Source organism: Branchiostoma floridae, chromosome 14 (assembly GCF_000003815.2).
Source record: "Branchiostoma floridae strain S238N-H82 chromosome 14, Bfl_VNyyK, whole genome shotgun sequence".
Classification (NCBI taxonomy): Eukaryota; Metazoa; Chordata; class Leptocardii; order Amphioxiformes; family Branchiostomatidae; genus Branchiostoma; species Branchiostoma floridae.
Window position 1 is genome coordinate 5,428,335 of NC_049992.1, and position 27,694 is coordinate 5,456,028.

A 27,694-nucleotide genomic window follows, 5' to 3' on the forward strand; every position below is an offset into this window, starting at 1 on the left:
ACAATGTTAGTTTGATTATGTATGGTTTATTCCCTATTGATGGAATGATGCTATGATATTTTATAGCAGGATGTTGTAATTAAGTCTATTTTTAGTTTATACACTGTAAAACGTTTTAAACTTCTTTTGTTTCTAATCACCAGTTGTGTAGATAGACTTTAATTTAACATCTAATTTTTGGGGTGTTTAATCAAAACTTTGATTTATGGGGGGGAAGGCGTAAGGGAATTAAAAAACACAGACTGGAAACAACAACATATACAGCTGTATTCTGTTTATCTTTGCGCACTGTACATAATTGTATATGAATCAAGTTTCTGCAGTTCTTACAAGTTAAAACAGAATACTGTAAAACATACTGAAGATGAACAATTGCTTGACTCTGCTCGAGCTGTTTTCGAAAGTATTTGCATTACGATATGTAATTATAATGTTATCAGATTGAATGTGATTCCCATTTTATTACTGACGTGTGTCATTCTGTAAGTTTGATTTTTTTTAAATATCCAACATAAATTTTTTTCATACAAAAAGGAACATTTGTGGGTCCTTGCTATGACATACAATACTCCCCCCCCCCCCTGTGTAAAATGATAATAATTCAGAAGGGGCAATACTGTTTTGTTTGGGACAGGGGCTTAGGCCATTATTTACGGTCATCATGATCAAATAGATATTTTTCTGGTCTGACTTAAATGTTTGTTTAATGCTGCACATATTTTGTCCTTTTTCTGCTGCACATGCACTTGGAGTACTCCTTATCATGTTTTTGTGATTGGAGTATAACCATTCATGTTATCTTATAGTACATGTACACTCAATGAAGCAAAAGATCTATTAAACTATGACATCGACAAAAGGAACACAAGTATACATCAAAATTTGGAACAAAGTAATGAAGAGATTTTATTTCAGATTGGCACGGTACACATTCAGAGTACTATTGTCTGCTATTTCACATGACCATTGTTCCATTTTTAAATGATCAACTACTGTGACGATTGGCGCTCAGGAATATATGCATTGTAATACGTTTTCATTGTTTTAATCAATTTTTTTACTAAAACCGGTCTTTTTGTTTCTTTTTGGCTAAGAATTCTCGTGCAATATGATGCTAAAGTTTATGATGATTTTAAGGATTATGACTGAGTCGGCAACTTCAACAAGTTGATATATTAAATTACTAGTACTACAAACTGGAATTATTTAGTTGCTTTAACATTTTTTACTTCATTGAATACTGCAATGGATCTGTGATTATACGATCGATGTAATGATGAATAACTAGAGGGAACTCTGTATATGTCTAGAGAATATAGTACATCGAAGAAACTGTTATATTTTGAAAGAACATAATGCCTGAGTTTTAAACGGAAAGTTGGATAATCTGTTCGCGGCCCGTCATATTCTCTACATCAAACTATTCTACGTGACGTCACTTCCTCCTCTCTGTGAATATATTTTCTGAAGATGACGCCATCAAGTGCTCCTTGCACTCCAACAGGCTGTAGGCAGATAAAAAAGAAATGAATCTTCTATGTCATCACAAATATTACTATCAAATCATCTGGGTTAAAAAGAAAATCCGACACAATTCCACCTATATATGGTTTGATACACCCCGCACCAAGTCTGCAAAATGTATGCAAGTATGTATTATGGTACATAGCAATTCATTGTATAAAGAATTCTGAAAAATCGCAAGTGTATCTCCTCAGCAGTTTTGAAATAACATTTAAGATGGTTTCAAACTACGAGTAGTTATATGTGCATTAACGTGACAGCATCTAAACAATAATTGCTGACTTCATTTGACATTCATTATATCCTAATAACTATATCATCACTGCAAGCTTTCTCTCACAGGTTAAATTACTGCAAATGGGAAAATAAGATTGTAACAGACTGTTAAGCGCAATTACAGTATGAATTCTTGATAAAACTCGTGTCCTCTATAACCAAAATAACCCCCAGCTATTTCTAACTTGAAGATAAAAAAATGATGCTGAAAGTTAGTTACCTATGAAATCACGCACCCTATCTTAGCGTTGATGCTGAAACCAGGGAAGAAGAATCAATTAACAATTTGAGTTTGCAGAATGATATTTGAGGCCATGAATTAAGGTAGAGTGCGTAGATGGGTAACATGTCTGTGCAATTTTTTTTATCACAAGACATTGAACACTTTACATTCAACACAGTTTACAAGCATTCGACTAGACGAGGACTACAACAACAAATGTTTAACAGACTCAAATACACACAAACACACTCAAAAGCACACACTTAAACTCACACACACAGTCAAATGCACTCACAAACACACACACACACATGTACATGCACACACTGAAAAACACACTTAAACACACACACACCTGTTGTCATCATCTGCGGGGTCGGAAAAGGTCTTGGGTCCTCCTTGAGCCGCTGTTTCCTTGCGGAGACCCTCCATGTCCACTGCAGCAACAACAGCAGTATCCTCCACATCTTTGTCAGTCACAACCTGTTTGTTTAACACGGGGAAGAAAATAGGACATGATTTGCTTGTATCGTTTGCTGGAATAGAAATCTATTTATTGTAACTCTGGTCGACTCTTTGCCAACAAGGTATATGCAAAGGCACTAGTAAAGAAATATGAAATTTGGATACTGTAACAGTGCATTCAATAGCTCATATCTAGACATGTTGCTTTACTTGGCTTACAATCAACAAGAATATGATGTTAAGCTATCAAAGTGCAGTACTCCAGTTCGTACACAAGGTGAAAAGGTTCTTACAAATCTTACCTCAATTGAATTCTCGTTGCCCATTGCTTTTTGTCGCTCTGGCAGACGGATCTCAAACATTCGCCAAGTTGTCTCAGTCCGATAACGGTTGTCTCTGCTCGCAGAATGATCTTCCAGCGGTGGACACACGGTGATCAGTGGCCTGACACGCAGGTAGATAGATGACGTGGCAAACACTGATTGGTCGTTTGAGAATAGTTTGAACGTTTTTCACGTCTAGTGCGTGATATGTGCGTGATAGACGCATGTGGGAAGGGTAGGTAGGGCGAGGATCTCTGGCGCCGACGTGGGAAAATTGTGCCTCTTTCGTTCTATAAGCTAAAAAGCCCATTGAGAATATTTGTATAGATGAATTATAACTCCTAAAGGTAAAATATATCTATTTTTCCTCAGTGACAATGCAGATTTTGCTTTCTGGTAAGAAGTACAGTAAGATTAACAGTACATAATTCTAGGACTTATTATAGGGTTAAGAACACACAAACACACCGATTCTACATTATTATGTTTTACCCCAGTATTGAGTTTTCAGGATAAGGCCACAGCAAGTAAATTATATGGATCCGGATGACGTCCTATGCAAATTGCAAAAATAAGAAGATAGGGCGTAAAACAAGATGGCTAAATTGCTTAGAATAGAAGGGACAAACCATGGTAGCACAGCCACAACCCATTCATTCCTGCATTGCAATAAGTGCACTAGTGTAGTAAAGACGTCTCAAGTAACAGTATGGTAGACTGGTATCACTTCCCAAGTTGGTAACTACAATGATGACTTCCATACTGGTACCATTTTTATAACTATCCAGCTAGTTTCACTTCAACAACAACAGTCAAGGCTACCTCACTAATGTGACTTCTTCAAGTACAATCATTAGGCCACAGTACATTTTCTTATTTTCGTACTTTCTAGTCATGTTGACCATCCCCGAATGAGAAAAATGTTGTTGTTTTAATCAGGCGAAAATTAATGAGCGCGCTGATGCCATTCATAAAATTGACATGCTGTGGCCTTAGCGTGGAAACAAAGTAGCAGTTATGTTAGCCTTGAAATCAGGAATCGGGGGAGTTAATGGAGGTAGCGACTGTCAAATGTCGAAATAAAATCAGCAATTTTCAGGAATTTTATGGTGGGGATAGCTGGCAGAAAAAAGACAGCATATAGTGATAGTGACCTGACACGCAGGTAGATAGATGACGTGGCAAACACTGATTGGTCGTTTGAGAATAGTTTGAACGTTTTTCTCGTCTAGTGCGTGATATGTGCGTGACACACGCATGTCGGAAGGGTAGGAGAGCGAGCATCTTTGGTGCCAACGTGGGAAAATTTGTCGTGTTTCTTTCAAAGCCGAAAATCCCGGTGAGAATATTTGTATGGATGGATTATAACTCCTGAAGTAAAACGTGTGTATATTTTCCTCAAGAATGGGGTAAAACTTTGCAGAAGTTTATTGCTACAATCGATATAGTACATAATTCTGACATAGTATAGGCAATATCGTTTTTAGGAACATGAGGCTCTTTTAGTCAAGTATATATGTAAGATGATAATTCTACAATAAAATGCATAGAGAGAGCAGGCAACTCCCACCTTATACTGTCTACTTGACACCACATTTAATTGAAATATGCTCTGAAACAAACTCAAACGCAGCAAGACTGAGCCAGTCAAAATACACCTTGGCCGCAAAGTAGAAAATGGCGAACAGACTACGTTTACAGTGCTATAAGATTCTCAATGTAATCATACCTTTGCCACAAGAAACTGCTTACAAACAGCAGTCGCAAAGTCAAAGAAATAATGTTACTGAGGCAATAATGATTCACATCATTTCATTTCTACTTGATGTATGATTATTTATATCTTTCTCAATTTTGTATTTCGCTTAGTTCAGTTATGTATATGTCTTTGTATAGTGGTGGCGTGAATGTAAGTTCCCAACTTGAGTGCGCCACCACTATGTCTTTTGTATCTTATTTGTCTAAAACACTACAATGAAGTCATTGTAACGGTTTTCAGACAAATCAGTTTCAGAAACAGGCGATGATTGCAATGCGTTACAATTCTAACGCGATACATGTCTAGAAACTAGGTTAAAAAACAACAAATGTATGGTATTTCAACAAACAAGGTGACTTAATCAGCAATAACAACAATCAAATCAAAATCGTCTAGTAGAGATAGAAATGAAGCAACACGGTCATGAAATTACTCACTTGGCAAAAATAGGATAAATACATATTAAAAACGTTTCATGTTGTTGTTTTCTGCAAACAAGTCTGTCAAGAATCATTCACCTCCAAGAATCATTGACTTCCAAGAATCGTTGACCTCCAAAAATCATTGACCTCCATTGTAATTACTGCAGTCTGCATACCCACTTCCTTAACTTGACCTGCAGCTGGTGGGTGAATGGTAGGTTTAGACGCATGTATATGTATATATTATCCTCGCTATTTTTGGTAGCGTTAACCTGGAATCCAGTCTACCGTGGATTGGCTAGGCTACCTTAGGGACAGGTGAGTCTTTCCGCCGCCGGGGTAATCTTTCACACCCAGTAAGAGTTTTGCACGATGGCCATCCGCGTGGCCTACTAATTAACTCGCACTGGGCAATTCCTACCGCGTAAAAATGCTTCCAAGTGTGAACAATTACCCCGGCGGCTGAGAGCTGCACTTGCCCCGTAGAGAGCCTACACTAACTACGGTAGGCCGTGCCACAAGGAGACTGGAGTCCAGGTTATGGTAGCGTTTGTGTGTGTCTGTACGGTTGTATGGCTGTCGGTGGAGAGCATAGCTCTCGAAAGCCAGTAAATGGATAGTATTGATATTTGGTATGTGGGTAGATCTTGTGGTAGAACTTGAAATAATTAGATTTCAGACCCCCTGGCGGCTTATTGCTGTACTGCAGAGGAACTATCGGGTTTGATACCTCGTGTTACGGACATGCTATGGTGGTGATATTTGAGCAGTAGATAGCTAGGTTAGGGTAGACTGGCAAATGGCGTCCGTTAGGGCCCCTAGCGGCATTTTGGGGAACTGTATAGGATCAGGTTTAGTTTCATACTCTGAATGAGAATTACTCATTAAAATTAAGGGATTAAATCACAATGATTTTGAACCAACTTTTCACTTGCCCGAAATTGGAATGACCCTTTTCTATGTATTTTCACTTCCAATAATGGAATTCTTTTATTTTGGGGGATATATGGGATATAGGTTGTTTACAAGTACTTTAATTCAATAATAATAAGTTTTATTGCAAATTCTTTCCCGAGGGCTAATTGCAAGTGACAAAAATGACATACAATTAATAGTGATATACAAATACAAGTAACAGTATAGTAAGCGACTATTCTAGTCTATCTTAAACTAGTTAAAGATGTAACTTATTGGGTTTGACTTCTTTTTCTGAGACAGTGGAAGACGAAAGATCCCACTTTTTCTGTAATGTGTGGGTTTTGTGACGTTAAAAGGAGAGTAGTTTTCTTTTTGTCTGTAAATGTGGAGATATTAGGATAGAATTTTTTGGATTCTTTTAAGAGCTCTTTTCTCTCTTGATCATAGAAGGGGCAGTTTGAAATAAAATGTGTTTCGTATTTCATGTTTACAAACATGATTACAGAAAGCCTGATAACTATAGGAGTATTTCAGAGCATGTCATAGTTAGTTTCCTCATTGGTGGCAGTTAGGGCTGTCCATTGGAAAGCATGTTAAAATACACTGAATGAAGGCTTAAAAAAGTACTAACCCATATTTCAATCTTAAAAATTCTTCTCCACCAGAAAGTCACTTGGGTCTAGTTTATAACCATTCAAAGAAAACAGAGGGTTGTTCGGCTCATTCTCCGAGAAAAACTCGCTCTATGAAAGAAACCTCACCTTTGACCCCAGTTCCCTCCTGATACAACCGAAAACCTGTCCTCACACCAACTAAACTGCTGAACTGAACAGAATTTTGACCCAAACAGGAAAGCTTAGACCCTACCAGGCACTTCTAACTCAAAAAGTCTCCAGATTGGGCAAAAATTTTCAAGGAAAAGAAAGATTTTCAAGGATTTTAAGTCACACCCAAATCCATTTTTGCCCTCTACTGCGAAACGCAGCTCTGACGTCAGTCCTAATTGGTGGTGAACAGGGGGAAAATAACAACAAAAGCATCAGCACATGCAACGGGTAAATACTGTAGTGAGGCGGATACCCCACTCATGAAAATATATTAGACCCCGTTCACACTCAAAAAAATGAAGCGGCTTCAACGTGGAAGCCGCTTGATCCGGATCGTTTTCTTGAGTCTGAACGCTCCAAGTGGCTTGGATTTTCACCGATCCGGCTCGTTTGCAATCCATCCCTGGGAGGTAGTTTGAGACACTTGTGAACAAGCCGCTTGGCTGAAATCGCGAGTGTGAACGCAATGTGGCTAGATTCTATGTAAATTTCCGATTTGCCCCCTGTTGGAGGTTATATATCCATGTATCAGCGGGAGCAGGAACACACGCCACATTGAAAGGTTTGCTCACGTTACTAATTTTTGTGCCCAATGATAATGTGGATAGAAAGAAAAAAAACGCTGTAGGGTCAAGGCAAGTGGAATGGGAAGCAAACATAGCTTTTTTTTTATCACGCGAAGAGAGGGGAACCACAGCAAGCTAAAAAAAACACAAAAAACAAGCATATCTTTGAACAGATCTCTCTCTGGATCATGATATAAGACTATTAAGAGTGGGTTTGAGAAAACCTACAAACAATGTTGTACAAAAAGTACCTGAAGTCCAGGTACGGAATAACAATCAGCTTGGATTGTGTGCGATTAATCTGATTGTCTGTAATGAGTGTGAACGTAATTTTTTTTGAAGCGGATTGCACGTTCAAGCGGCTTCCACGTTGAAGCCGCTTCATTTTTTTGAGTGTGAACGGGGTCTTACTTGCCTAATTGGATATGCACAAGACAAGTGTACTTGTCCAACTCTGAACAAAAATATTTCTCACGTCACAAGCTATCTGCCACCAAAAAATCAAGACCATAGCACATCCAGATCAAAAGATACAAAAAACATAATTCCTGCTGCAGTACCAAGATCACGTACCAGGGGGTCGAAAATTAACCTTGACCTTCGTCTTTCCAACATCTACCCACATACTAAACATCATGGCAATTCGTCCAGAGGTTCCTGAGTTATGCTGACCACAAATGTCCGGAAACACACACACACACACACACACACACACACACACACACACACACACACACACACACACACACACACACACACACACACACAAAAAAAAAAAAACTATATCTCCATTTTTCATAGAGATAATAACCTAAGTTTCATTTGTGTTGATACCCAGCATTATAGTACAGTTTAAATAGGATCCTGAAAATATCCTGATGCTTTTCACTTTTGCATTGTTAAGCTGTATATGTGGGTTCTTTTATACTGAATTCTGAAACAAAAATCATAAATTTGTATATGTTATATGCTGTTGTTTTTTAACATAGTTTCTCAGAAACTGTTCAAGATTTGTCTGAAAATCGTTTCTAGTGCTGTGCATCTATATTGCGTGGGTTTGCACATATTGACGTGCTGTCAATATTGATTTGGTTTATTCAAGAGGTTATGTAATCATGGAATATAAAACTTCGATGGGAGCCGCTCTATGACGCAAGAGGGTGAATAAATATCCAACATTGCAGCCATACTGTTATACTATTTTGTTGATATTGCTGCTGTCAACATAGGAGCAAAGTATCTAAATCCTGTATCATTCTTGTCTCGGTAGCATTATTTCTTTGCGATCGCTGTTTGTAAGCTGTGCCTTGTGGCGAAGGTAAATCAAGTTATGATTACATTTGAGAATCCTATAGCACTGTAAACGTAGTCTGTTACTTTTCACTTGGCGGCCAAGGGGTGTTTTGACGGGCTCAGTCTTGCTGCGTTGTTTTCTTGCAGTGGTCTGCTTTTCAGGTATAATCGTTTGCTTTTTTCCTTGTTTCTAAAAATGACATGCAGTATGTTATATTGAAACGTAACTGATAAGTTTGCACAATTCGTAAAACCATGTATCGCCGGCCAATTGCTGATGTTTTTGGTGTCAATTGTTGTTTTCTTTGTTGTTATATAATGATTACAGAACGTGTGTAAGGTGTCCATTTTTTTCAGCTTGTGGACAAAATATTGATTTTCGTACTCGAGTAGTCTCTTATAATTTAAAAACTTATACGTTATGGCTTAGTTGTCAATAAGATGTTTAATTAAAAGGAATTTTAAGCCTAATATACTAGTAATAGTATGTTTATTGCAAATTCTTGCCCGAGGGCTAATTGCAGGTACAAACAACATGTAAAATAAGGGAAATACAAAGGTGCTAGGAACTACATTCTATGACTATGTTATTAATTGTGCTACTGAAGTGTACATTATACTGGTTTGGTTGGGTTTGACTTCTTCTTTTTAGGAAGTGGAAGACGAATTTACCCACTTCTTTTATAATGTGTGGGTTCTTTGATTTTAATAGTAGGATTGCTTTATCATTGTCAGGAATAGTTAGAAAGTAAGCGTGTATTTTGGATACACTCATCACAAATAGTTGGTTTCTTATATCATCATAAAAAGAACAATTCGAGATAAAATGACTGTCGTCTTCCACCGCATTAACAATAATAATAAGGTAGTAGACTTGAAGTAATAAACAAGTGATTTGTCGGGTATGCTCCACAGAAATGCATTGTGTTTTTTCTTCTTGGAATTTTGTAACAGGGAGCCTTGTACGCCTCCAACAGGCTAGGCTGGGTACCATACCATCGAGGTGCTCGAGATACTCTTCGGCGCTTTGGGCGTAGCGGGCCCGTGCAGTTAATTGGCGCAGGCCGGGGGAGTTCTTACGGGGTTGGTTAGATTTCGTCGCTGGCGGCGTAATTAATAAACTCCAAAGGCCGGCTACAAGCTCTGTCAGCCAAATCTGAAAGGGCAGCTAATCAGACAGGCTGCTGACAGAAGCAGGTCGGTTTCTTAGAACCGGGCAGGGTAAAGCACTCCAAAGCCGACCAGCGGAGAATGGTACCCAGGCTACCAATTGCAACAGGCCGACCTACATGGGTACGGTGATCGTAGAATTCGGCAAAAATTGGGGGATTGACCAGGGGAGTCAGGAAATGCTGCGATGCCGGCCAAACTATCTCGTAGCAAATCTCTAGCTTCCTTCACCGGCGTCTCTAGGGCTTTGGCGAAGTTTTTTTTCTGTGAGGTGGGGAGGGGGGGTGGACGTCGATTCGCGATTTTTATCCGAGAATACGACGGGAAAGGAAAATATGCGGGGGAAGGAAAAATGCCCGGGAGAGGAATATATCCCGGGGGGCTTGTACCGGCCCTAGCACGCCTGCAAGCCTTCGGGAGATCTGAAGCAAGATATATATTCCTCTACCGGCATTTTTCCTTTCCCAGCATATTTTTCTTTCCCGTCGTAATAGTATTCCCGGGTAAAAATCGCGAATCGACGTCCACCCCCACCCCCACCCCTCAAAAAAACTTTCGCCAAGGCCCTAAAGACGCCGGTGAAGGAAGCTAGCAAAACTCGATCCCCTACCAACTTATTGTCCCTATAATAGCCAGCGTAGTCAGTCTGGTAGAGACTAGAGACTTTTGTGTCAATTATGTTTTTTGTTGTTGAAATAACAGAAATATCAGCAAAAAACAAAATGTTAGAACAGGAGAATCAACAAGAGAAGTCTGGTGATAACGGCACCAACCCGCAGCCTGGTCCATCCGCACCCCGATATCTCCAGATGGAAGACCACTTGTGGGAGTATCCGAGGGACGAGGGTGAAGCGTGCTACGATCAGCACTACGAACAAGGGGAGACTTACGATTACAAAGATCCCGAGGATGTGAACTTTCCAGACACGGCCGAAGGTATTTTTAGATGCAGCATAACGTACAGATAAAATACAAGCAGGAATACTCTCCAAACAGAGGTTGAGTCGCGTAGATATATGGGGGCCCCAAAGCCCTTTTCCGTAGAGCGTAATCGGCGGTTTTAATTCTACGTACTACGTAGCGGGACCGCTTGAATTCAACGTAGAGCGTAATCGGGGCATTTTGCGTCGAGCGATATTGGCTTCCTTAATTTAACATATTACGTAGAAGCTAACCGGATTTTACCGTAAAACGTAATTCATATCAATTTTTCGTAAAGCGTAATCAAAGTTGCATTAAACTTAACTTGTCTACCGGCAAATTTTACTCGCGAAAATGCAGGAAATTGCGTTTCAAAGGGTCCAGATTTCAAAATTTCGCCGGACCTTCCTTGCGATGGCTTACCCCTTCGGCATTGGACATTTTGAAAATATGTTGCGGGAGCGTCGCCCCCCAACTAGTAGAAATTTTTTTACCGAACTTAGTTAACAAGCAAAATGTGCCCCTTAATAAATGCAGGGAATGGCATTTCAAAGGGTACGGGTCAAGATTTCAATTTTTCTCCGGGCGCCGGGTGGCCCTTGGGCTGGCGACGGCTTGGGCCTCTGGTGCTCACGACTCGTCGCCCTCAAAAACGTTTCTCTGACAGAAATGTCATTACATTGAGCATATGGTCTGCCAGCAAAATTTATCCCTCAAAATGCAGGAAATGGTGTTTCAGAAGGTACAAGTTTCCAAATTTTCCCGTACTTACCTTGCGACAGTTCGTCCTTTCGGCACTCGAAATCTGAAAATGATGTTTTGGGGCGTTGCCCTCAATAACTTAAAACCATGTGAATTTCTAATTGGAATGCTATTTAACTTAGCTCAGTATAGTCTGTGAGCAAAATGTGCCCTTTAAAATGGCGTTTCAGAGGGTCAAGATTTCACAATATTCCCGGGGGAGCATGCCCCCGGACGCCCTAGGATTGTCGCGCCTCCACTTTCGGTGATACAAGTGCTGAAAATTACGTCACATAATAAATTTGCTGTCACCGCCTCTGGCCAGCAAGACGTCTAAGTTAAGTTTGAATCTTGTTCATGGAATTATCAGTTTTGTTTAGATCTCCTCTTCACGTGTTCTGCCGTCGGCGGATTTCAGCCAAAGACGATAATTTAATGATTTGCATAATGCATTATGAAATTTCTTAATTTAGCGTAGAGCGTAATAAAGTGTCTATAATTTAGCGTATTACGTAGCCGGCCCTCCCGAATTTAGCGTACAGCGTTGTCGGTACCCCCCCCCCCCTTGGGGGCCCTCATATATTGTAGTAGTCGGAAAATTAACAGGCGCGCTCCTCTTACCTCTGCCTCAAACACTGCATGATCGGATTTACCCAATTGGTAAATGCAATGTATAGCCGGGTAAAGTTTAGATTTACCAAGGATTTATCGACATTTACTCGCCGATTAAGGTGCCATTTACCTGCATGGTATAGCGGGGTATGTTTGCCTGGTTTACCCGTATTTACCAGGTTCGTGTAAATATACGTTTACCGAGATTTAGCGTACGAGGTATTTCTCATGTATTTTGATGCTTTTTGATTACTGTACTGTTTTTCTATTACTATACTGTTTCTCGATTACTGTTTTATTTCTTGATTACTGTACTTTTTCTTGATTACTGCACTGTTTCTTGATTACTGAACTGTTCTTGATTACTGTACTCAGTATGATTCTTGATTACTGTACTTTTTCTTGATTACTGCACTGTTTCTTGATTACTGAACTGTTCTTGATTACTGTACTCAGTATCATTCTTGATTACTGTACTTTTTCTTGATTACTGTAGTGTTCCTTGATTACTATAGTGTTTCTTGATTACTGTACTGTTTCTCGATTACTGTAGTGTTTCTTGATTACTGTACTGTTTCTCGATTACTGTAGTGTTTCTTGATTACTGTACTGTTTCTTGATTACTTTACTCTTCTTGATTACTGTACTAAGTCTGATTCTTGATTATTGTAATGTTTCTTGATTACTGTACTGTTTCTCGATTACTGTACTGTTTCTTGATTACTGTACTGTTTCTTGATTACTGTACATGTTTCTTGATTACTGTACATGTAGTGTTTCTTGATTACTGTAGTGTTTCTTGATTACTGTACTTTTTCTTCATTACTGTACTCAGTCTCTGATTCTTGATTACTGTGCTGTTTCTTGATTACTGTACTGTTTCTTGATTACTGTACATGTAGTGTTTCTTGATTACTGTACATGTAGTGTTTCTTGATTACTGTACATGTACTGTTTCTTGATTACTGTACATGTAGTGTTTCTTGATTACTGTACTGTTTCTTGATTACTGTACTGTTTCTTGATTACTGTACATGTACTGTTTCTTGATTACTGTACATGTAGTGTTTCTTGATTACTGTACATGTAGTGTTTCTTGATTACTGTACATGTAGTGTTTCTTGATCACTGCAGGGTTTCTTGATTACTGTACTGTTTCTTGATTACTGTACTGTTTCTTGGTTACTGTACATGTAGTGTTTCTTGATTACTGTACTGTTTCTTGGTTACTGTACATGTAGTGTTTCTTGATTACTGTACTGTTTCTTGATTACTGTACTGGTTCTTGATTACTGTACTGGTTCTTGATTACTGTACTGGTTCTTGATTACTGTACTGTTCCTTGATTACTGTACTGTTTCTTGATTACTGTACTGTTTCTTGATTACTGTACTGTTTCTTGATTACTGTACTGTTTCTTGATTACTGTACTGTTTCTTGATTACTGTACTGTTTCTCGATTACTGTTCTATTTCTTGATTACTGTACTTTGTCTTGATTACTGTACTGTTTCTTGATAACTGTACTGTTTCTTGATTACTGTACTGTTTCTTGATTACTGTACTGTTTCTTGATTACTGTACTGTTTCTTGATTACTGTACTGTTTCTTGATTACTGTACTGTTTCTCGATTACTGTTCTATTTCTTGATTACTGTACTTTGTCTTGATTACTGTACTGTTTCTTGATAACTGTACTGTTTCTTGATTACTGTACTGTTTCTTGATTACTGTACTGTTTCTTTATTACTGTAGTGTTTCTTGATTACTGTAGTGTTTCTTGATTACTGTACTGTTTCTTGATTACTGTACTGTTTCTTGATTACTGTAGTGTTTCTTGATTACTGTAGTGTTTCTTGATTACTGTAGTGTTTCTAGATTACTGTAGTGTTTCTCGATTACTGCTCTATTTCTTGATTACTGTACTTTTTCTTGATTACTGCACTGTTTCTTGATTACTGAACTGTTCTTGATTACTGAACTGTTCTTGATTACTGAACTGTTCTTGATTACTGTACTGTTTCTTGATTTCTGTACTGTTTCTTGATTACTGAACTGTTCTTGATTACTGTACTGTTTTTGATTACTGTACTGTTTCTTGATTACTGTAGTGTTTCTTGATTACTGTAGTGTTTCTTGATTACTGTAGTGTTTCTTGATTACTGTAGTGATTCTTGATTACTGCACTGTTTCTTGATTACTGTACTGTTTCTTGATTACTGTACTGTTGCTTGATTACTGTAGTTTTTCTTGATTACTGTGTTGTTTCTTGATTACTGTACTGTTTTTTTTATTACTGTACTGTTTTTTTTATTACTGTACTGTTTCTTGATTACTGTACTGGTTCTTGATTACTGTAGTGTTTCTTGATTACTGTACTGTTTCTTGATTACTGTAGTGTTTCTTGATTACTGTAGTGTTTCTTGATTACTGTACTGGTTCTTGATTACTGTACTGTTTCTTGATTACTGTACTGTTTCTGGATTACTGAACTGTTTCTGGATTACTTCACTGTTTCTGGATTACTGTACTGTTTCTTGATCAACAGCAGAAATGGCAGGAGACAGCATAATGTTGAAACAGGAGGATCAACGTGACATAGGTGATGCCAGTTCCGGTAACAGTACCGACCCGCACCCTGGTTCACCTAAACCCAGATACCTTCAGGTGGGAGATCACATGCTGGAGTACCCGACAGACGAGGGAGAGACGTGCTACGATCAGCATTACGAGCAGAGGGAGCCGCACGTGTATGAAAAACCCGAGGATGCTAGCTCTGCGGGCATGGACGGTGGTAAGTTGAGATACAACATAAAATGCATAGATATAAAAACAATAGGTGGTGTAATAGAGAAAGTACTAATAATATACAATGATTCAATTATCGAAGATATAAATGACAGAAAAAATGTTGCATTCATGATCATGTGAACAAGAATCTTGGGTACCCCGCTGCAAATGGTATTGAATACTGATATGGCCAAAAGACGTAAGGATTGATGTATTTATGGTAAAATAGGTCTTGGGTTCAAATCTTACCTTCGAACTTTATGTATTTATTTTTTTAGTTTTACCACATTACATTGCATCATGTAGCAGAATAAGTTAGATCATAGTGAATATTTGGCTTTACTGCAAGTACAGTCAAACCTGCCCGAGCGACCACCTCTTCTCAGCGACCACCTGGCTATTTCGACCGCTTTTTCTCGGTTCCGATTTTTTTTCATTGACGTAAGCGTTAAGCGACCTTTTCTCAACGACCACTTGGCCAACTCGACCTGTCGACCGCGACCGGCCCAAATTGGGACCCATAACGACCGCATCATTTTTAAAATTGAGGTTTTCATCGATTTTTGATGATAACTAGCGCGATTTTGTGGCGGAATCGGCCGGTTTACGTCGGATTTTGACTGCCATTACAATGTTATGTTTAGAATAAAGATGGCGGCGGTCAACGTAGTTTTTTTTTAAAATCTATATTAACATAAAGTGAACGAATGCTGAAACGTATATAGCCTCATACTTTTTAAAGAAAAATCTGTGTAGCTCATACCTTTCTCAGTAAGATCTGTTTGAGTGCTTTTGCAACTGTACTGTACATTCACCCGTGGGTAAGTACGCTATCGGGACGTACCGGCATCGAATTCGAAAGGTGCACCGTAGTTATTTCAGATACGGCGATCAAGAACACAGCGACGCATAAAGGCTTGTATGGTAACTGACAGCATCAAAGTTCCCTAACTGTCTAAAACGTTAGTGTGCAAATATTGAGCTTTAAAACACTGTATCGAATAAAAGCTCGGGGTTAAATCTACAGTTTACAGTGTGCGTGTTGTATTTGACATTAAAGACCTCGCTTCTTTGCGTGCGTGCAGTGTTCTTGCTATTTGCCTTTAAACACAACGGAAACCATTTATACCTTGTATCGGGCATGTTTTGAGTCGATACTCTTCTCAGCGACCACCTGTCCAAATCGACCGACTTTACCGGTCCCACTGGTGGTCGTCTTGTGCAGGTTTGACTGTAACTGAATACTGTAAATGTATTAAAGTTCGCGGGGATTTAATTTCGCGGTAGCGGGAAAAAGGACTTTTCGCGGTTGATTTAAGTTCGCGGTAACACCATAGACTGCAATCTAATATCATGATAGAATAATATTCGCGGTGGTTTTAAATTCGCGGTGAAGTGGTCACCGCGAAAACCGCGAACATTAATCCACCGCGAACATTTCTGCATTTACAGTATGCCATTATGTATCTGACAACGTATTTTAAAGTAGAGCCGGAGAAAAACACATTTGAAATAAACGACTGAAAGTTGATATGCAATTTACTTTTGTCTGATACAGTACTGTTATGCTGTACCACAAAACTTTTCATAATTGCAAAATGGCCTGAATACCATTTTAATAATTAATCATTTATGATGTCTAGGCGATTCTCTGGGTCACGTCAAATACAAGTAATTTTGGAATTTTTCCTTTTCCCTTTGATACGTAGAGTTAATTTTTTGCACATAGATTTGTACCATTCATGTTTTGGTTATTGAAGAAAGATTGCAGTATGTTCAGACAGGTACATGTATGGCCCAGTCAAGCCTGCATTCTAATCTTTACTTGCGATATCTAGGAGTAGCTGTCGGAAATCATGCTCTTGGTGTTTATTTTGGCAGCAGAGAAAATAGCCGAAAAGAACGCAAATAAAATGACAGAAGAGGGAGATCGCCACGCGACAGGAGATGACCCGGATGCTGCCGCTTCTGGTAATAGCGACACCGACCCGCACCCTGGTCCATCCGTAGTCCGATGTCCCCAGGGGGAAGATCACAAACCGGAGGATCCGAGAGACAAGGACGAGACTGGTTCTCATCAGAACTTCAAAGAAGAGGATCCCGGCGAGAACAAAGAACCCGAGGACGTGAGCTTCGCAAAGAAGACCAGAGGTATGTCGATGAAGAACATGGCATAGAGAATCCTTGCATTACGTACACCTATGATTTCAATTTCTGGCAGGTAAAGCTGTTTTCGTCTTTTTAGAAAATGTTCTTTCGTAACCTTTATGAAATGGTTGTCTGTTGGTATGGTGGTGGTTTGACCTGGTATCCAATCAGTTTTGCATGGGAGGTCGTTTGGAAGCGTTCGTTTTTTATAACTCGAAAATGTCCCTCTGATCGGGATGACTTCAAATTTGGAACCACCAATATATTTAGATACCAGTTGTTTTTATTAGTTGATCTAGGAACAGCCAGAAAAATATTCATATTTGTTTCTCTAAATAGTTAAATCATTTTTACTGAGAGTGTGTGTTTTTTAGTTGATTACAGTTAGCTATACGTCTTGTGCTTTGACAATTATATCATCATGATTTGATATGATCAGATGGCAACAGTTTCATCCTGATCGTTTTTTTTTTTTCAGCCCGTGTCATGGCGATGTGGGGTAGAGCAAAAGCTAGTAAAGTTCTGTGGTTTATCCTGGGTCGTGGACTCTTGGTGATAGCATTAATTGTCAGCACTGCAACCCTGGCACATATCATTGGATCTAGAATAAAAGAGAGAGTAAGTTTTTTTTACATCATCTATAAGTAGTACTGTAAATGTATTTAAGTTCGCGGGGAGTTAATTTCCCGGTAGCGGGAAAAAGGACTTTTCGCAGTGGTTTCAAACTCGCGGTAACACCATGCTCTGTAGCCTCTTACTGCCATGGAAAAATGTTCGCGGTGGTTTTAAGTTCGCGGTGAAACGGCCACCGCGAAAACCGCGAACATTAAACCACCGAGAAATTTTCTGCATCTACAGTATTATCGACTCTATCTTATTTCCATGTATTCATCGACAATTGCACAAAAAGTAAAATGCTGAATACAATTCCTATACTTAGAATATGAAAAGATGAAAGAATTTTATTAATAAAGGACACAGCATACATAGCACAAGAGGGATATTGAAACAAAATAAGGGAATACAAGATGGTTCTGTGTACAATCACGAAAACGAAACTGTACAATCTACATCAAGAGACGATCAACAGAAAATTACTTTTGTAAGTAAAGATATGTTTCGCGGGATCGTGTGGTGCAATCGGCTGGGAGTTCGATTCATAACTCAGAGGTTTACGGTTCGAATCCATTGATGTTCCACCGATCATTTTTTTCACCGGCACTTTACACAGATTTCTCACTTCACTCAGGGGAAATTTAGTACCTAGCTTCGTCCCTTGGATAGGGTGTTAAATAGGGGTCCGTGTTGTAGGCGAGCCACACCTCGAGCACGTTGAAGAACCCAGGGCACTTATAAAAAAGAGTCTATTAGGTGTCCTTCCCGGTGTGAGTGGTTTAAATTAATCTGACTGTGCATGCAGCTTGTACTGTTCAGTACAAACCTGGTGTGTTACACCATGAGGCGAATTACTAATAAGTAACAATTACTACGCTATAACTATTATTAAAATATGTTGTCGCTATTGATCTTCAATTTTTTTCTCCACGTCTGGTGCTGTTTCCCCAAAATGAAATTGAAGATCATTATCGCATATTTGTAGGAGCCACACCATGGCAATGATCATGAAAAGGCCGGGGACCCTGGCACTCCATTGCTGATGACAACCTTTGGGATCATGGAGAACAGCTCGCAGGTTGGTCATTCGACCTCACCCTTCTCACCATCGGACGCAGAAACAAGAGAATCACCTACAAGGTTTGGTCTAAACGTCGACACCTTACCGGTGACCGTCACATCTCTGCCAACCACAGGTATCACATCTCTGTCAACCACAGGTAAGAAATGATTACACAAACATGCATGTTTACGCAGTACTTTGAGGATAGGCTGTGTATCTTTCCCTTTCTATGTGGAACTATGCTCATGTCTGTATCTATAATCGTTATGTCACACGCGTAGTTGCACATGTGGGCTAGTTCAACTCAGGAGGTGCTGTGTATATATATATATATATATATATATGCAGCTGTTATACCTGTTCTCTTCACTGCTGTGTGCTAATCAGAGAACGCAGTATATATGCCAAGTAGGTGTGGGCACCGGTACAAAATCTGTTTTCCTTGTTGGACCGGTCCGGAAGAACCGGACCTGATACAAACAAATGAACCGGACTTTGGACCGATTAGAAAATTAACACATTATATCAGCAGGAATTCGCACGTTTGTGGTTTTCCCGGTCTAATAGAATAACAAGATAAAAGTAGAGTAGAGTTTATAGTAATTTCTACCGAATTTACAGTCACACTCGGCCTAAAAACGATCACTTACAGTTCGCCCCAAAATGTTAAGTCCTCATTTGACCAGTAACTGGCGTCACGTATACGCAAGATCACGCGTTTGTAAGGTTATTTTTCGCGACATCTCAGGGGCGGAGGCATTCTTTACAGTATTATAATCGCTTTGAAAATAACGTCTATATAAAGAGGGGAATTCAGGCTATGATATCTTTACTTGTGATTTATGAGTTAGCACGTTACGGGGCTTAATAAGCCATGGAGATAAAGAGAACAGAGAGTTTTCATTCCCGACAGCAAGTTACGGGCTAGCCGTTGGGACAAAGAACAAAGAGTTTTCATTCCCAGCAGTCTGTTTCGGGGCTAGCCATGATTTTTCCGCTCTTTGTGTTTGAACTTGACACTGTAGGTTACATTTGTGCGGGCACGGCACGTGCGCTGTATCTCTAGAACGTAGATAAGTTTTCTGATGGACCATGTCTTTCAAGGGTACCCACCCTAACGTTAGCATCTGCAGTAAAGAGTCTCTATGGTGCTGTCATATTTGATTTATTACACTATCAATGGAAAAGGCAAAGGTACATCATGCATATGCCATTTCGAATCAAATAATCAATGTATTGAATATAGTTTTCATGAAAGTTCTAAATCTGCTGAGATAATAGACATACTATTAATAGCATTCATGTGCCATTTAATGAGCCCTCTTTAACTGCTAATAAGAAAATTGTCGCTGTAGTAGCCGTCTTGAAAAGCTGTATTTTTAGTTTGTTTCAGATTACCTTTTCTCTGTTTTCCATGTAGTTGATGGCGGCTGGTCTGACTGGAGCGCATGGTCTGACTGCAGCGTGACGTGTGGAGTCGGTACGCAGACTCGGGACCGAAGCTGCACCAATCCGGCACCAACTGACGGCGGGGCGGAGTGTGATGGAGATACTGAGGAGACACAAGAGTGCGACTCGGGAGTTTTCTGTCCAGGTAACTTTAAGTTCCATTGTTGTTCATGTGTTTGGATTTCTAAGCTGTTATCTTTGATTTATTACATTATCAATGGAAAAGGCAAAGATACATCATGCATATGCCATATCGAATCAAATAATCAATGTATTGAATATAGTTTTCATAAAAGTTTTAAATCTGATGAAAACATTGAGATGATAGACATACTATCAATAGCATTCATGTGCCATTCAATGAGCCCTCTTTAACTGCTAATAAGAAAAATCAGAATTGTCGCTGTAGTAGCCGTATTGAAAAGCTGTATTTTTAGTTTGTTTCAGACTACCTTTTCTCTGTTTTCCATGTAGTTGATGGCGGCTGGTCTGACTGGAGCGCATGGTCTGACTGCAGCGTGACGTGTGGAGTCGGTACGCAGACTCGGGACCGAAGCTGCACCAATCCGGCACCAACTGACGGCGGGGCGGACTGTGATGGAGATACTGAGGAGACACAAGAGTGCGACTCGGGAGTTTTCTGTCCAGGTAACTCTAAGTTCTATTGCTGTTATAGTACTTGTATTTTTGGCGACGCCTCAGGGGCGGAAGCATTCTTTACAGTATTACGATCGCTTTGAAAATATTTCAAAAATTGCACGAATGCATTCCATAGGGAATTTTTTTTGAGGTAGCCTTTGCTTGTTTGGTCTTTTGTCGGAACAGAAACGGCCTTTGTTTGTTGGTATCTTGGAGCCACGTGTAATGTCTTATTTTGCTTCTTTCAGCACAAAAAAATTGTCACAATGTTTTAGTGCGTCTTCTGTTCCTGGAAAATGAGTTATTTGTTAATATTACAGCTCTAAATCCCTATTTTGGTGTTCTTTGAGAGAAATAGGATCACTATATTAAAGCTTTTATGCTTCAAATATGTTTTTTGTTTCAGCCGTGAACACAATCGTATTTTGAATTTGCTGAATATGATTTCAAACAATGCTTATTTTTAAGATGTTTGTAGAAAGCGGAAAAGGCTATGACTGTCCACATTGAAAGAAACTAAGACAAACGATCCACACAATTGTCTATGCCTTTATTCCATCATCATTCACATCAAACACACGTTTGTCACATCTCAAGACACAAACATCGAGAATATGAAGACCTTGCAGACTGCACATGGCAAAGACGTGGTGTTCTTACAACTTTATAACTGGATTTACTTCAGAATCTATAACAATGACCCTTGAAAATACATTCAAGCAAAACACTTTTTTTGTAATTCTGTTGACATTGTAACAAATTGTTTGCAAACATATTAGTACCACAAAATTACTGGAACTATAGAGTGATTGACTTCCGTTTCGTTGAGGCGATAGATTTTGTGCATATTATAGCTACTGTTACCGCAGTCCAAGTTTAACTCTTAATTTCTTGGGACTGTTGTTGTTGTCACGTAGAGCTGAAAGAAATAATATAGAGCAGATTAGGAATACTTAACACATGTTGTCAGACCCGAACATCCTACACAGTGTGGTAACAGTATTCTTAGCCTTGGATGGTAGGAATTTATGCACATTACCAAACACCAAGTTTAAGTCCATACCAAAGTACATTACCTGGATATCCTTAATTTAATACACACACACACATATATATATATATATATATATATATATATATATATATATATATATATATATATATGTGTGTGTGTGTGTGTATGGAAAGAGAGAGAAAGAGAAGGACAGGAAGACAGAGATAATGTTGTATATTCAATACAATAACAGAAGTTAACTTATTATGCCTAGATTTTTTACGCATATGTTTCAAGAAACAAACTACTGGTTGTAATTAGTATTATACATTAACAAAACAAAGTAATACATACAGAATGGAAATAACGTCTATATAAAGGGGGGAATTTAGGCAATGATATCTTTACTTGTGATTTATGAGTTAGCACGTTACGGGACTAGTCATGGAAACAAAAGAGAACAGAAAGTTTTCGTTCCCGACAGCATGTTAGGGGCTAGCCATGGGGACAAAGAGAACAAAGAGTTTTCATTCCCGACAGCACGTTACGGGCTAGCCATGGGGACAAAGAGAACAAAGAGTTTTCATTCCCGACAGCACGTTACGGGCTAGCCATGGGGACAAAGAGTACAAAGAGTTTTCATTCCCGACAGCACGTTACGGGCTAGCCATGGGGACAAAGAGAACAAAGAGTTTTCATTCCCGACAGCACGTTACGGGCTGGCCATATGGGGACAAAGAGTTTTCATTCCCGACAATATGTTTCGGGGCTGTGACACTGTGAATATGAACGTGACAGTGGGTACCTGTTTTAAACACTGTCCCTTGAGCGCAGCGTTCAGTTGTACAGGCGGTGGTGCGAGTGAAACGTTTTCACAGATGTCCCCATGAACTCCCAGTTCTAAGCTTGACAGCACCTATCAAACACTTTCATCTGAGTTCGGGTTTCAGCTATACAGGTGGTGCGAGTGTTTTGATTTCACAGATGTTCCCACCAGCACGGTATACTGAAATAGTAATTCCCCGCCAGATGTCCTGGTCTAGCAGTCTGTGCTTTGAGACTTTCAATCAGCTACTTCGGGCCACCATTGTGACATTGTCAATCGACCATGAAGCGATCAATCCCCTGATAAATCTAAAAATCTCCACTTCGTCATGGATTGTTCTAGATATGATACGTTACGTCGTAAGTTATTCACATTTCTCGAATCAAGTAGATCAGATTTCACGAGACTTGATGCTACAGACAGATTTGAATATGAATATCTTCAATGGCAACTCCCACAACGCAAAAATAGACAAATATATAAAAGACAGTTTGTTATTGGAAAATATACCGACAATCATGATTAGCCCCAATCGATTGATACATGATATCAAAACTTATGCTAGCATTTATTGTTATAGTAATTAAGATGTTTAGTTTTATCCTATATCTTTATTTCATAGCCTGTGTAATAGTTGCTGCCATACATTGTACCGTATACAATTGTTTTGCAAAAAAGTTCATTCATTCATCCATATACTGTCAAGGCACAGACAGTCCACATCAGAGACAAAGGGTGTCTATGACAGCAGAGGTCCTTATAAAACAAACAAACAAGCAAACAAACAATTATTCCATTGTAACCTTTCGTCGCCTGTGCTTTTGTAAACGCCATGCTTGTTTATAACACTCACGTGTTTACGCTTGGAAGTTACTGGTCATTATTGAACCTAAAGAAGATGACAGACAGTGGTCGTTGAACATTTGATTCGTATATACCTTTGTGTTGGAAGAAAATACAATATTATAATGTTTAGTTCTGATTCATTAACCCTGCTAAAACATTTCGAATGAAACCACTTTGACCCCAGATTTGGTCCCCTTAAACGCCTTGCAGCTCGATGCCAAGGTGACTGGAGTGAATACAATGGTCACTGCTACAAGCTGATGACGGACAAAGTCAACTGGTTTAAGGCAAATGAGCAATGCAAACAACATGATGGAAACCTTGCTTCCATCATGGACGAAGCCGAGACCCGCTTTATCAAAGATATCATCAAAAGTGGTGAGTAAAATCCAACTCATTTTTTGGCAGTGGTAATCACACGTTAGCCAACAAAATGAACTTTACAAAATTCCCTCATGCAAGAATGGACTCTTCCAGTGCATCCCATGTGAATTCGTACAATAGACCAGTCCAGAAATACTCCCACTGAAAATATGATCTTTTGAATAAAAAATCCAGTCCAATATTGAATTTTGAAAAAAAAGTCCCCGTGCATGAAAAGATAAAATAGACCAGTCCAAAACCTCTAAAAATGTAACTTTGAATCATCACCCGTCCAAAACTGAATTTGAAAAAAATTCCCCCTCTGTGCAAGAATTGACTCTTCCTATCATAGCCCTATGTTAAGTTCAAAAATTAATCCAATAAGACAAGACTTTTGACATATTAGCCTTTCACCATAAAAAGAATTCTCTTAAAGAAGATCAGATGTCCTTGCAATAAGATACACAAAGTAATACTTGTCTACTAGTTAACTAGTTACTCGAGGAACTGTATGAAATTTCTACTTGAAGTTTCATCAGACCGTTTCAAAATCTTACCCTGTTGCTTATAAAGTAGTTATTCCTTTGTGTATGATTTTTTCTGTTGCATCCTATACAGAAACGGACTATTCCAATCTTTTCTCGTTTAATCTTGATTGTTTGAGACCTATGAGATTTAAGATAAATTCTAATCCTAATTAATCTATGGAAGTATGGGGTCTTCAAACATGTTTTTAATAGATAAGCGCCTTATATAGAGTTCCTATTGACATTGGAATATTTGTAGTAAGTTGTCTCTCACTAACCGACGAGTTACATGAATTCCAGCCCCTAGCGGCTTCAACCCATCCGTTTGGCTGGGACTACACAAAGACAGGAATTGGAAATGGTCGGACGGATCTCCTGTTACCTACACCAACTGGGGTCCGGGGGAACCCAACAATTTTTTCCTGTTCCGTGGGATAGAGGGAGAGAAATGTGCCGGCGTGTACTTCAAGGTGGGTTTTCTACGTTGTTCTTTTTGAGAAGGTAACCCCAAATGTTGTAAGAATGTATGTTTCGGTTTGTTTTCCTTTTCTTGCTTTAATCAGTTAGAGAGCATGTGTGGGATTGAAAAAAAATGTCGAATTAGTATTGCTTACTATTAGTCTTGAACAAAGTTATACGGGCTGAACAAAGTTTAATATAGATATCGTTTTATAGACGAAGAGATCTTGTTTTTTTGTAAATCATGGTCACATTTTCTCATTTAATAAGTTGATAAAAAAAGTTGAATATTCTTTCCATGGAAATTATCACAACAAGATTTTCATTTATTTTCTTAATAAATCATTTCTCAAAATGATGTTTACTCTCATGGATTTCTTTTCAGAAATGCAAGTCAAAATTCTTTTTTTGTCATTTCCAACAAAATATCTTTTTCTTGTCATATTTAAGAAAATGAGAATTTTAGGAAGGATACTCTCACTTGAGGAAAAATGCTCTTAGAAAAAATAGTTATTCGAAAAGCTGTGGAAGAAATGTTTTAATAAACACAGAAAGTTTTCTTCTTTAAAGAAAGTCTTGCTGTGAATCAGAAGAAATAAATTATTAGAATAACGTTTTATAGTATTTTCTCTGTTAATAACAGACGGGAAGAGATTTCTTCATCGGTCCACATCGGAAAATGGGACAATGGAACGACTTAAACTGCAACAAGGAGTTCTCATTTCTTTGCAAGACTCTTAATTAGCAATGTCTTATTGTTTTCGATTTTTATTTCTTTCTGGCATTGTTCCTCAACAGCTAATTTAATTGTTTGAATACATAAAATAAACTACTAAATCCAATTTTTGTTGATTTTGCTGATGACCCGCGAAGAGGTAAACATACAGTTAACATGCTAAACGTTATATAAACACAAAACCTTTCAAACTCGCAAGAGTCACTCTAAGTCAATGACGAAATAAGATGGATTGTATCTCCAATGTGCAACCAACTTAATACATATTATAAGAATGAAAATGTTGTCTTTTGTATTTTAAGGCTGTATTTTTGGCTCTGAGCAGAGATTTGTATCAGAAAACATTTCAAGAATTCTACTAAAGGATGTTTACGTAGGCTTGCATTGTAATGAGAATATTGCTCGACGTACGTTTCTCGATCTACTTCATCCAGTTCGAATTTGAATGCCGGGAAGTTATAGCTTATGACCTTTTCATCTAGAAGACCGGTTGTTACAGATGTGTGCAGCAGCTCAGTAGTAGAACCATCAAAGGTCCAGTGTGGCCGATTTCTGAGCATAAGAATAAAAACGCAGAAAAAAATGTAGAAATTTGCACCGGCCAAGGGATATAGTAATGAAAATGGCACCATCCCTACCCATCTGATTGACACGCCAAGGCGTCTTCAACTGTAACCTACATGCATGTGTCCATAGACAATTCTTATTACATCATAGTATTGGAGAATAATGGTGTTTTTTAACGATTTGTAAAAAAGATAGTTCATTGTAGCAACAGAAATGCGATCTTGATAATCTTACCTAATATTAATTGATGTTCGGCTCTTGTCGTCTCGGCAGACGGTCGACAGCTTCAGTCAGGGCCTAATTGATAATATTTATACCAATGCTAATAATGAATAATAAAGATGAAAATTAAGAAGGACATTTTCAGTCGGAAGTTCTAATTATATCACTCATAAGCAATATACTGCATGGTCCATCATTTAAAACAAATGAACAAACATTTGAAGTAAAAAAAAATCACAAGTCTGATATAATGTACCTTGATCAAATATATTGCAGCAGTAGAATATACTGAAGTACATAAAAAACTAGACATTATGTATGTATTTCAATACATAGAGCATATTAAATGTGGCGTCAACTAGGCAGTAAAAGCTGGGAGTTGCCTGCTCTCTTGATTCGTTGGTATTCTATTGTAGAATTATTATCTGTGTGTATACTTACTTAAAAATAGCCTCGTGCCCCTAAAAACGATATTGCCTATTTGTCTTAATGTAGTTTTTTTTGCTACACATCTTTGGGAACTTCGGCAGGAGAAACCGCTCAAAAACTGGCATAGGAACACAACAAAGGTCCTGCTGCCATTTGTGAACAACAACAACATTGAATGACACAGGTTATTCCAATCCATTATAAACGCAAAAAGAAATGAGAAGAAAAAAAACAAGCATCTCTACGTTTTTTTTCTATCTACACCTGTGAAAGTTGGCATTGAAATTTTGGATGCTTTTTTCCTTATCTTTGTGAATATCGTGTGATTGTGTTTGTAAATTTCAAACGTTTCAAGTCTATGGAAACGTCAAGAACGAATGATACAGATTATATCAATGCGTTAGAAATACAAAAATGAAATGAGACGAAAAAAATGGGACAGACATTTCTGTTTTCCAGCCTTACGTTGTTACTCCCTACATCCGGGAGCCTAAGAAGACATAAACCGGTACTATTGTAACGAATCGATAACACACGCGGCAAACCCCCAAAACGGTTTATATTTCCAAGAGGTTGTGGTGACCTTTGATGGAAGTCCGTCGTTTCTTGTCGGTATAAAATTACCTTCCACCTCGTGCCATCCAGAGACACTTGGATTACGATCGGGGTCCCTTTTTCAGCGTGGCGTAAATGTTTAATAGATTTTCCTATACCAATCCCGGGTGCTGGTGGTATAACACACGCGCTGGCGCTGCGGACGGAAGGGGTTCGGTGTGACGCGGAGGTGGTAGTGCCTGTGATTGTGTGATAATCACTTATTCTGCCTCATTCCGCGAGCTGCTGGAGCTTCACCTGACAAATTTCACCATTCAAGCACGGCAAAACACAGGTAAGCAATTATAACTATTTCTACCATTGAGTTTTGTTACATGTGATCTAGTTATTCCTCTGACATGTGAAATATGTCTAGAATTGGTGTTTC

At 38.7% G+C, this 27,694-nt stretch overlaps 1 protein-coding gene across 1 annotated transcript; it reads left to right on the forward strand.

Moving 5' to 3' along the window:
* The first annotated feature begins 10,488 nt into the window (after positions 1-10,488).
* On the forward strand, positions 10,489-26,553 carry LOC118430037. Its single transcript, XM_035840741.1, has 8 exons — positions 10,489-10,702; positions 14,588-14,833; positions 16,711-16,980; positions 17,456-17,595; positions 18,578-18,812; positions 23,620-23,787; positions 24,600-24,769; positions 25,402-26,553. The coding sequence occupies exons 1-8, from the start codon at positions 10,489-10,491 to the stop codon at positions 25,501-25,503; spliced, it is 1,545 nt and encodes a 514-aa protein (XP_035696634.1). The 3' UTR covers positions 25,504-26,553.
* The last annotated feature ends 1,141 nt before the right edge of the window (positions 26,554-27,694 follow it).